Source organism: Epinephelus lanceolatus, chromosome 13 (genome assembly GCF_041903045.1).
Source record: "Epinephelus lanceolatus isolate andai-2023 chromosome 13, ASM4190304v1, whole genome shotgun sequence".
Lineage (NCBI taxonomy): Eukaryota > Metazoa > Chordata > Actinopteri > Perciformes > Serranidae > Epinephelus > Epinephelus lanceolatus.
The window spans coordinates 39,916,856-39,929,263 of record NC_135746.1 but is presented as its reverse complement, the minus strand read 5'-3'; the positions used below and the strand labels follow the sequence as shown (position 1 = coordinate 39,929,263).

General features: G+C 40.7%; 1 protein-coding gene across 1 annotated transcript; it reads left to right on the top strand.

The window, feature by feature from the left end:
• The first annotated feature begins 1,363 nt into the window (after positions 1-1,363).
• On the top strand, positions 1,364-4,154 carry LOC117270673 (trace amine-associated receptor 4-like). Its single transcript, XM_078173561.1, has one exon. It carries the CDS (start codon positions 3,177-3,179, stop codon positions 4,152-4,154), a length of 978 nt encoding a protein of 325 aa, XP_078029687.1. The 5' UTR covers positions 1,364-3,176.
• The last annotated feature ends 8,254 nt before the right edge of the window (positions 4,155-12,408 follow it).

Sequence of the window (12,408 nt, the reverse complement as noted above, 5' to 3'; positions counted from 1 at the left end):
CTGCAGCACTCCATCACTCTCCTTCTTGGTCAAATAGCCCTTACACAGCCTGGAGGTGTGTTTGGGGTCATTGTCCTGTTGAAAAATAAATGATCGTCCAACTAAACGCAAACCGGATGGGATGGCATGTTGCTGCAGGATGCTGTGGTAGCCATGCTGGTTCAGTGTGCCTTCAATTTTGAATAAATCCCCAACACTGTCACCAGCAAAACACCCCCACACCATCACACCTCCTCCTCCATGCTTCACAGTGGGAACCAGGCATGTGGAATCCATCCGTTCACCTTTTCTGCGTCTCACAAAGAAACGGCGGTTGGAACCAAAGATCTCAAATTTGGACTCATCAGACCAAAGCACAGATTTCCACTGGTCTAATGTCCATTCCTTGTGTTTCTTGGCCCAAACAAATCTCTTCTGCTTGTTGCCTCTCCTTAGCAGTGGTTTCCTAGCAGCTATTTGACCATGAAGGCCTGATTGGCGCAGTCTCCTCTTAACAGTTGTTCTAGAGATGGGTCTGCTGCTAGAACTCTGTGTGGCATTCATCTGGTCTCTGATCTGAGCTGCTGTTAACTTGCCATTTCTGAGGCTGGTGACTCGGATGAACTTATCCTCAGAAGCAGAGGTGACTCTTGGTCTTCCTTTCCTGGGTCGGTCCTCATGTGTGCCAGTTTCGTTGTAGCGCTTGATGGTTTTTGCGACTCCACTTGGGGACACATTTAAAGTTTTTGCAATTTTCCGGACTGACTGACCTTCATTTCTTAAAGTAATGATGGCACTCGTTTTTCTTTAGTTAGCTGATTGGTTCTTGCCATAATATGAATTTTAACAGTTGTCCAATAGGGCTGTCGGCTGTGTATTAACCTGACTTCTGCACAACACAACTGATGGTCCCAACCCCATTGATAAAGCAAGAAATTCCACTAATTAACCCTGATAAGGCACACCTGTGAAGTGGAAACCATTTCAGGTGACTACCTCTTGAAGCTCATGGAGAGAATGCCAAGAGTGTGCAAAGCAGTAATCAGAGCAAAGGGTGGCTATTTTGAAGAAACTAGAATATAAAACATGTTTTCAGTTATTTCACCTTTTTTTGTTAAGTACATAACTCCACATGTGTTCATTCATAGTTTTGATGCCTTCAGTGAGAATCTACAATGTAAATAGTCATGAAAATAAAGAAAACGCATTGAATGAGAAGGTGTGTCCAAACTTTTGGCCTGTACTATATATAGGCCTACAGATATATAGATATATTCTTTGTGTGTGGAATATAACCACTGGTATTCCTCTGACTTCATGTGTGTTTATGTACCATCTTAAATCCTTGTTAATGTAATGTTTTATTGTTTATCTATCTGTTTTTTCGCTCTCCTTCCATAACGTTACTGTTTGCATATCTGCTGACCGTGTTTTCATTTTTTTTTTTTTTTTACAACACTTCCGGTGTTCCGAGGGCAACCCCTGTATTTGACGTCACAACGCTATGAACTGTGGGTAATTTCCTTACCGTAAGTCCACATCGATGCTGACCTACGGTAAGGGGGCATAAAGGGCTCACTCACTGACTCACTGACCTGACGATTTGACAATGGGACAGCCCTCACACACTCACGCACTTCACATGAACGCGCCTCTAAGTCAGTGAGTCTGTAAGGGATCGGATTGGAATTGGGCCTAAGACTACAAAACCCTCAAGTGACATTATAACTTATTGTTCATTTTATATCCTCACGCAGATAAACCAACCAACTTCCCAAACTCTTGTGGCATTCCCTGAACTTGTTGTTAGAAAGTGACATAAATGGTTGTATACAGCCCCCCAAACCCAATGGAAAGTTTCCGGGGAAAGGGTTTTTGACAAGCAAGTTCTGAGTATTCTCTCGTTTTAACTGCTGCCAGAGGTGCTTCTATGAAGTACAAAAATAAACTATGAATATTTATGTAGCTGAGAGGGTTATTGGTCATTATGAGTTGTGTGACTGTGTTTAGAATCAGCCTGAATTTAATTTGTTTAAAATGTAATTTTTAGCACAAAACAGTTCATATAAAGTGAAAAGATGTTCTATAACCACTGCAACCAGTAATTTTGTGAGAGAGTGCGTCAATAGAATGTTAAAGGGATGACGTTTTTCTATAGGTCAACACAGAAGTTGATGTTGCCCTGGTTCCCTCACCAAAAAGCCTATGTGATTTTTCCTTAGGATTTAAGATTATTGCAGAGTATAAACCGTGGTTAACAGAAGTTTATGGCACTCACATGTTTTGTTAAGCAAGATAATCCTTACAAATGAACACTACTTTTATAATTTTTTGAACTGAAATACAATCGCGAGAATTGAAAAGCTAACATTTAGCCATGAAGAAACAACACTACAGTTGCATGACTTAATACCACCATCATAATGAGGCTATAAGGCCGTGTTCTGTGTGGTGCCATTTTGTAGTCTCATTCAGCCACTTATTAGCAGCTGCTTTTTTTAAAAGACATAAAAGCTAAGAAATTCTTGAATGAAGTATTTACTGACACATTTTATGTTGTAGATCAAAGGTTGAAAGTCCCTTAAGCATGTGGTAACCACAGACCTTATTTCAGGCATCTAACCAAGAATCCATTCAAAACACCCAGTGACTTTGAGACAAGGGAACCAGGAGTTGTAAAATGTTAACTCATTTCTGGGTTTTAACACTCATCCTGGAGCAATCTATAGCAGGTGGAAAAGCAAAGATGTGAGGGGAAAGTGTTAATACTCATAGTTATGTGATTGTATGGCACTACTGCATGTATTTGCTTAAAATGGTTTCTTGAAGACTTTAAAAAGATAATTTAAAGTCGTGCATGGCTTTTAGAGAGTAAAAACACACTCATACAAAAGATGACCACACTAATTACTCATCATTTCTATTGAAAGTAAATGCCACTCCTTTGAACATATTATGCAAATGAGCCCAGAAGAATAAATGTATTTTGAAGATGCTGCTCAGCATCACAGAGGCCGAGGAGCCCCATCGGTTCAGATGCACAAACCAAGATTAATAGGCATTGTATGAAAACATAGCAAGCACTAAAATCTACATTTGAATCTCTATGCAGAAAACTGGCACTGGTGCATTGTATTTTCTACATTTAAGTCATATTATTATTGCAAATGTTACCTCAGTAGTAAGATCATTTATGCATGGAAACCACATTCTTTCTCAACAGGTCTGTTGATCTCTGTAATGAATCTACAAATGTATCTGGCATAACAACAGTCATAACTTCATATGTATTATGTATTTTCTTTGGCTGTTCATCAGTTCTTATAATGTGTGGAAACCTTCTGGTAATAATCTCTATCATATACTTCAAACAGCTCCACACTCCTACAAACTACCTCATCCTCTCTCTGGCTGTGGCTGACCTGCTTGTTGGTGTTGTAGTTTTGCCTTTTAGCACAATACTGGCTGTAAGCTCATGTTGGCATCTTGAAGGTTTGCTCTGTAAAGTCAGAGGCTGCTTTGATGTATTTCTGTGCTCATCTTCTATTTTTAATTTGTGCTTAATTTCTGTTGATAGATATTATGCAGTGTGTCAGCCTCTGAGGTACAGAACTAAAATAACTGTCCGTGTTATTGTGATCATGATCCTAGTGAGTTGGACTATTTCTGCACTAAGTGGAATTGGCCTCACAATCCGGGGACTAAACGAAGAACAATCTAACAAGTGTGTTTTATTTCAACACACAAGCTCAGCAGCTTTGGGAACTTTTTTTACCTTTTACCTCCCAAGTATTGTACTGTTCACCATCTACCTAAAGATTTTTATGGTGTCACAGAGACAGGTACGCAGCATCCAGAACACAACCTGTCAGAACACTAAGTCTGAAGCAACCATCAGTAAGATGGAGAGAAAGGCCACCAAAACTCTGGCTATTGTTATGGGAGTTTTTCTCATCTGTTGGAATCCTTTCTTTCTTTGTATCACCTTTTACCCTTTGAGTAATTACACAATACCAGTTTCTGTGATTGAAACTTTTAAATGGCTTGGATGGTCAAATTCAATGCTCAATCCATTTGTCTACGGTTTCTTTTATACCTGGTTTCGAACTTCTTTCAAAATGATAATTTCTGGGAAAATATTTCAGGGTGATTTTACTAATTCTAAACTCTACTGACTCATTATTGACTTGCTGACATGCCTCTGATGATGACCATGAGATTAGCATCTCGACATATAGTATCTGTATGTACTCCTCAGTGCCACAGATAGCCCCTTGAACAGTTAATTAATTGTGGTGCAAATGTCTGTAAATAAATGTAGGATTCATATATCTCAATGTGTTTCATTTATGTTTTTAGTTATTATCTTTCTAAAGTTGTTGCATCTATATGTTGAATGCAGACTCTGAGATTTTATCCAACTTTTACTTCAAAATTAAAAGATGGCCTTTGCTATAGCACACAATGCTTTAAACTGACTTTTAAGAAATTATGAGTGGTGAAATCATCCCTTCTTTAAAGTAAATTTCACTTAGTGCCTTCATTATTTTGTTTTGGCTGCAGATTGTAAAGTAGGTAAGAAGTAGATATAAGTTTCATCATTTATAATAATCTAAAATGAGGCAGGGTGACATTTACAGTAAGATCTACATTAATAACTTTAGCAGCAAGATGGGCATTGCTCACAACACTATAAAGATTACACTGAAGAAAATTATCTGTTTTTTTGTTTCATTGTGCGTAAAAAAGTAAAAGTGAAAAGTGGCTGGCATAGTCTTTGTGTTTTCCATTAATGTATTCATGACAAAACCATAACACATTTATGGATGTAGACTTTAACATCTCTAACATCCTTTATCATGCAAGCACATACAAGATAATATTATCTTATCATATCTGATCTCATTTCATCTTTTGTGTATGATTTGACGTCTTTGAAGATGCTGTGAATCCAAAAAGAAAATATACACTTTTATGGCCATTTACTGTATCCAAAGTGCAGTATGCAGTATTAATCTTAAAAACATCATTTGTAATTAGTAGTTTATAAGTGGAAACTGGGTTTGCCATTGTCAACAGTTTCAATGACTAAAATCAGGGGTGGTAAGAATGTTAGTATGAGAATGTTATACTCCAGTAAAAGTAAGATGACTTGGCTTGAAAATGACATGTACAAAAATGTACTTGTGCTGTTCTTTTGGGAGCGTATCTATGTTTCCTGGGTTCTATATTCCCCACTTAACCCTGCAAAAAAGGTTCTATGTTTCCCGGGTTCTGTGTTGCCTGCTCAACCAAGTGGGAAACACAGAACCCTTTTTGTGTAAGCGGGGAACATAGAACCCTGGAAACATAGAATCCTGGAAACATAGGGATGACCCCCTTCCGTTTTTCTCAACCACCTTTGGTGGTGTGTCCCATTGGGATTGTAAAAAGTTTATTTATTCCGATAAATGAATCACCTCGTTTTCGAAGGGGTCCTACAAACAGAAATACATAATGCAAAACAATATACGAAATTAACAGCAATAACGAAACCAAGACAAAACACAAATATGAAATGACACAATACACCATAAATATGACAAACATCCAAAATGTATCATAAAGATAGCTATACATACCATTAAAACAGCTGTGCGGAACTTTCCGTTTTCGTTGATTATAGCGCCCCTTTTGGTCAAAGCGGTATGACACCCACAGCCTGGTGTCGTAAAATTCCGACTGCATCCTTCGGCTTCATTCGTAAACTCTCGACTGCAACCAGCAATTACCGCATGCATTTGTTTTGGAGAGCGAGAGGAAAATCATAAATGTTCTGGTGTAGCTCTGAATTTCTTAAAAACTAAGGACAACTGCCTGCTGTATATTTGTGTTCATGCTCACAGTCACAGAATTTTGTGGCGTTTGTTGTAACGTTACTAGACAAAAGCGGTTCACATCAGCTAACGTTACATTTAGCTTGCTTCTAACTTCCATGTCATCATATATTGAAGTGAAAAAACGTCTAACAAGTTGCGTTATATTCTCTAAATAAAAACAAAAATTACATACCTGTCGATTAGGAAAAGGGCCAACTCGGGATCAGTTTTAAAACCTTTCAATTCTCTCAGCTTTCTCCACTTGGTGAATGCCCAACCGAGGTTTACACGAGCCCTATCACTGTCCCGTTTAGCCTTCTTCTGTTCTTTTACTTTTAGATGGTGCTCCTTCTTTATCCGCCATGACATCGAAAGTACAACCAAGTCCTTATAGATATATCTGGTAAAACCGTTACGTGTTCAGAAATGCCCGTTGCGTACCGCTTACTTGAAGAACACTCTTTGTAAACACGGCTCTTCTTCTTCTCTCAATTTATTGGCGGATCACAAACAACTTCCAGGTGCATACCACCACCTACTGTACAAGAGTGTGCAATGTGTCCGAAATCATTCACTACTCCCTACTACATGTCATTTAGCCTGTTTCTTAAATCCTACTCATAAACACGGCTCCTTCTTCTTCTATGGTTTAATGGCTGCGGGCCGCTGCGGGCGTGCAGACTTACTTCCGCCTCCCGGTGCCGTATTCTGGTTTGCTGACTTCCGCTGTGTCTGACCCGACCGAGGTTATGCTAAATAGCCATATAGAGAAAGGCTTTTTTGTCGCTGTTGGGTTCAAATAAATATGCGGATCTTCGAGAGGGGGTGATACAAACTAGAGACAGTTTTATAAATGGTAAAAAGTTCCGCACACCTGCTTTAACCAGCCACAGTAGCAAAATGAATTACATTAGCCTAATAAAGTGAATAAAAAAAGAAAGTCGAGGGAGTGATAGAAAATCATATCATCAGAAACCAAAAATCACGACAAAGTAAGGGTAAAGTAAAGGGCCATATTGAAGAAAAAAAAATTCTGAGATTTCAAGAATAAAGTTGTAATATTATGAGAATCAAGTTGTCCTGAGAAAAAAGTCATAATATTACGAGAATAAAGTCGTAACTGAGAAAAAGTCATAATATTACAAGAATAAAATCGTAATATTACGCAGGCCTGGAGTGGTTAATCGGGAGGACCGGAACAATTCCCGGTGGGCCGGTCTGACGTTTGGGCCGCGAGGGCTGGTGTTCAGTTATTTTTTTTATTGGGCTGGTGTTCAGTCATGGCACTGGGTGTCATGACTTTTGATGAATTTAGGAGCCGTTTACCGACACGCCTCTTCATTAACAAAGCGCACGGATGAAGGTGAAGTCTCTGCAGCAGCTGAATTGGTGAGGTGGTTACCGCCGCTGCAGAGCACAGCGGAGCCGCTGATTACGCGCACATCTCCAACGAATTATGGAATCGACCAGTGACATGCCTCCTCATCAGAGGAGTGGACGCCGAATTCCCTGTGGCACCCGATGTCGAGACAATGGCTCCATGGAGCTCAGCAGCTGCATCTGACTACGCACACATCTCCAACCACCACCGTTCAAGTTAATTAACACAGCTGTAAGACCTAATATATATTTTGATTCTCTCCTCAACAACTGGCCGCAGTGATTTCTTCATCTAAATCATCAACATGTCTCTTAGACCCCATCCCAACTGGGCTACTTAAGGAAGTCTTACCTTTAGTTAACACTCACATATTAGACATGATCAATATATCTTTATTGACAGGCTATGTACCACGGTCTTTTAAGGTAGCTGTAATTAAACCTCTCCTAAAAAAGCCCACCCTGGATCCAGAGGTGTTAGCCAACTATAGACTAATATCTAATCTTCCCTTTCTTTCAAAGATCCTTGAGAAAGTAGTCGCAGACCAGCTGTGTGATTTTCTCCATGATAATAATTTATTTGAAGAATTTCAGTCAGGATTTAGAGTGCATCATAGCACTGAGACAGCACTAGTTAAAATTACAAATGATCTTTTGATTGCTTAAAGGAATACTCCGACAATTTAGGAGTTCTCTATCATTTTCATAGTGAGACAACATGATCGATACCTTTTTTTGTGTCTGTACGTCCAGTGGCTGGGTCTCAGCGGTTAGCATTGCGGCTTAGCTTAGTGAATACAACTGAAGTCTATAGGGGGTCAGTAGCCTATTCGGTAAAAGTGAACAAATAAACATTACAGAAACCCTGAAGCTGGTATTTCTACACGTGCATTTAAAATAAACATGTTTAAACATTAATTCGAAAAACAAGAGTCCTTTTTAGTCATTTTAGAAGAAGTTTGATACAACGAAGTATAGTGTGTTTACGCCCTGCACGGAGGGATACACCAGTGAGCAACAGCTGCAGCTGGCTCTGGGACAGGTACACTAGGTCACTCGGTAAAAGCAAACAAAGAGACAACACGGACGATCATGCCTCGAAAATGTATTATTGCAACTTGCAAAAACATTCAAGGCAAACCTACAGGGACTCATTTGATGTTTCACCGGTTTCCAGCCCGCAACCCCGAGCAATTTCGAAAATGGCTCGTTGCTGTACAACACACCTCAAAAAGACCTGCCATGACTGCTAATTTGCTTGGAGCACTTTGTGAGGGAGGACGACAGTGAAAAAACAGAGCAAACCGGTACCAGTTTTTTTCTGAAAGAAACAGCCATCCCATCCGTTGGCATACAGAGAGGACAAAGGGAAACACCTGAGGCTGTGGTAAGTAACTTACTCTAATCATATTATAAAGTGCTTTTGGGTTTATTGGTGAAATCAGGGCCGACTCTAGGATTTTTTTTCTAGGTTTAGGGGTGCTGAGCACCCAGAGAGCTGCCCAGCCAGGCAAGATAAATTTCACTGTTTTGTACATTTTAACACAGTTTCATTCCCACATTTGTGAAAGGAAAGCACAACACTTTTTGGGAAAGTCTGTGACTAAACCATCAAATCTGATATAGGTTATTTAAATGCTGAGCCACAGCAAAAGAGGAATGGATTGGAATCATAAAAGAAACATATCGTAACCCTAATTTCTGGGGGAAGACAACTCATTTTGATACAGCAGCTCCTCAACATACACATAAACAGTATGTATGTTTCTGGAGTAAACCAGCCCCCTATAGTGAGTACCAAAAATACTAATAAGAATACTAATAAATAAAGTCCTCTCTCTGCTCCTCTCTCTCTCTCTTTGTACTGTCAACCAAAAGGCAAATAACCAAACAATGCGTTTTATATCTATTAAGAGATATAAACTGATACATTGATCCAACTTACAACATCATTCTAGATAGACCATTTGATCTTACACTCTTACCTGAACCTGGCTTTTTTTTTTTTTTTTTTTTCGAAAAAACAATCTTATATCCATGATGAGGCTGTCTGTCTGTCTGTACACACACGCACACACACACACACACACACACACACACACACACAATAGGAGTTTTTTGGGGAGTTTTTCCTTATCCGCTGCGAGGGTCATAAGGACAGAGGGATATCGTATGCTGTAAAGCCCTGTGAGGCAAATTGTGATTTGTGATATTGGGCTTTATAAATAAAATTGATTGATTGATTGATTTAGATGGTCTAAAACGCAAAGCGCCAGGCGTGCGGCGCATGGGCGTGTCCCAGTCACTTGTTAGTTAGACAGCGCGTTCTCAGACTGTGCGCCATGGCGGAGAGTCTAAAAGGGTTGGACTTACTCTGTGAATTAGTCATGGGTGTGTTTTGGGCGTATCATTCAATAAGCCAATCAGAGTGTCACCTCTCATTCCCTTTAAAAGAGGTGCGATTGGAGCGCATGGCGGAGAGCTAGTTAGATGGCAGCCCTACCAACTGGAAAGAGTGAGCGTTTTACAGCTGAGGAGATGATAAATGTATCTCTATATCGACTGTCCTGTCACATCTGATGTCAGATCAAAGGGGATTGGCACCATTTGGCATGCGTAAAGGGCCAGTGTGTAAAATGGGTTGAAAACAGTGAATCAGTGGTCAAATTCTAGATTGCAGGGCTCATTCACTCACCCCTCCTGTTGGGTAAATGACAGTGGCCTCGTAGGGACAAAAAGCCTTGCGCAGACATGAGTTTTTCAGGAGTAGGTCTATCTAGCGATGAGGTGAATGTTTATTTAGAAATCTAAACCATGTTACGATATTGTAATGAATCCCTCACGAGCAGGAGACCAGAGTAGCGTTCGGGAAAAAGGCCAGTTTATTTGAGCACTCCAAAAACTCCGGTAACACTCCAGGGGGTAAAAGACTCCGTCCCAAACTCTGACTCTTCTGGCGTAACAGACACACTCCATACACACATTCTTGTTTACAATACCTAGCGGGTACCCCCTCCCCTCTCTGCTCCACCAATCTCCAGCCCGCACACTGACTGACAGCGTAGCCGGTAAACAGAGCTCAGCTGTTTATTTAGCCTAGCGATATCTCCGGACTATAGTAGCTGCAATGGACGACTTTGAACGCGATTTTGAAGAGTTTCTTGTAGCGGACACAGACCCAGAGCCATACCTGTTTGAGCCGAAGCATACAGATGAGGAACTCCATGTGTTTGATGCTGAGCAGGCGAGAAGAGAGGCTGAATCCTCCGCTCCCATTTTGCTGCACAGAATGGGATTCGGTGCTACCATCGTTGGGGAGATATATCATCAGGAGGAAAAGCGCCGCAGAGAGTGCATCACAAGGAGTGAAGTTGCGTCTTCTTTTCCTCGCAGATGACGGTTCGGGTTCATTCTCTCCTGTTGCGTGGTAAGTGTGGTCCATTCGCAAACTTTAGAACTAAAAAAAAACTTCCTCTACTCTCTATCGACGAACTACTAACACTCTCTGCTGTTTCCTCCTCCTTCTTCCTTCCTTCCGCTGTCTTCGTTGGTTTATTTATACACGCGAGACGCGTTATCTGGCTGGCTGGATTGTCCGCTCGGTCTGCTGTACATACATGGCGGCGCAAAATGGCGACCTTTCTAAAGCAAGGCCCTTGCTATATATATATAAAAGCATAATTATAAGGCTACGAAAACCAAATGAATTTTATTTTATAGCGATTATACACTTATATAAACATATTAATGGGTAGAATATTAAGATTCAGATTCAGATTTGATAATAAACCATGCCAAATATTACACACTGGCCCTTTAATGGAAACCCAACCTGATTTGATTAACACAGCTGCAATGTAATAAGTTCACATCCCTCTCAGCCAGCAACAAACAGCCACAGCATCAGATAGGGAGTATTTATTCAGCATCTGTCATCTTAGAAAAGTCAAAAGAAAAGAAACCGAGTGAGACTGCAAGACAGAAAGAGAGAGCGCGTGCGCACGGGAGAAACGCCGTCAACAAATTGTACGTTATTCAATTTTATTTTAACCCGGGAGGTTAGAGAGCCCAGCTCCCTCTCCAGCATCCTGAAGGTGCAGGAAGGGCTGGTCCCGTGGCTGCACCCGGGCTGTCTAGTCTGGCTGCGCGCGGGCTGCGGAGCTTCCCCCGGGTGCCCCTGGCTGTACATCCTCCTCCTCCTCCTCCTCCTCCTCCTCTTGACAAGATGATCTTCAGTTTTACGTTCTAAAAGCTTTTTTTTACATATACATTTGTACTTGTTGGGCTATAAGTTTACGTTTTAAGTTCACAGAAGCTGGTTATTGTTGTGTTTATGTCAAAATAAAGTTTATCAAACGTTTTCACATCTTTGATTTTGTGATTTACATGCCAAAATGATCACAATTCAATTGGGAAAGACAAGTTCATTTTACAGGCTATGCATCATCAGCCCGTGGAGGTCTGCTCGCAGTTCCATATATTCGGACACTGCGAGCTTGGACCTCCCGGATTATGATGATCATTATTACTGCGATTAGATCATTCTGATTAATGACTGACCATTAAGACGTGTTTCTGATAAATATTTTAATGTGCACAATAATAACCTTTCACATTGTAATCATATTTTTATTTGTTATCTTTTGCATATGTGTGGCTGCTCCTTGTGTGTCTGAGCAGAGTGCACGCGTGTTGTGCACCCGCCTAGAGACGCATATTACTAACTTGTTTAACAGCGAAATTCTGCGCTGTTGACTTTAGACCAGGTTTTTGTTGGTCACTGGCGCATTTGCTTTTTACGTCATCTAACTAGCAACGCACCATGACTGCACCTGACCACTCCTCATTTTTAGACCAACACACCCAGAGAAGCGCAAGTTCATTTGCTACTTAGACGACAAGGGCGCAGGGCGTGAAAATGACAACTGCGCCTGCATCTAAATAGCAATGACACTTGCGACATGGATTATGCACCCTCCGCCGTCCGCTTTAGACCATCTAAATAGGGCCCATAATGTTAATGGGCATCCAGTCAGCTAATAGCACCTTGGCTTTATTATTAACACATGCACATGACACAACAGCTAGCTTCTCTCATTCCAATTCAAACAGAGGACAGTGGTACTGACCATGTGTAACGTTTCCTAGCTAGAAAAAACGTTAGCTAACTCCTACCTAACAACATAAACAG

Excerpts from the sequence above, each read along its gene's own strand:
- LOC117270673 (XM_078173561.1), top strand. The coding sequence starts at position 3,177 with ATGGAAACCACATTCTTTCTCAACAGGTCTGTTGATCTCTGTAATGAA.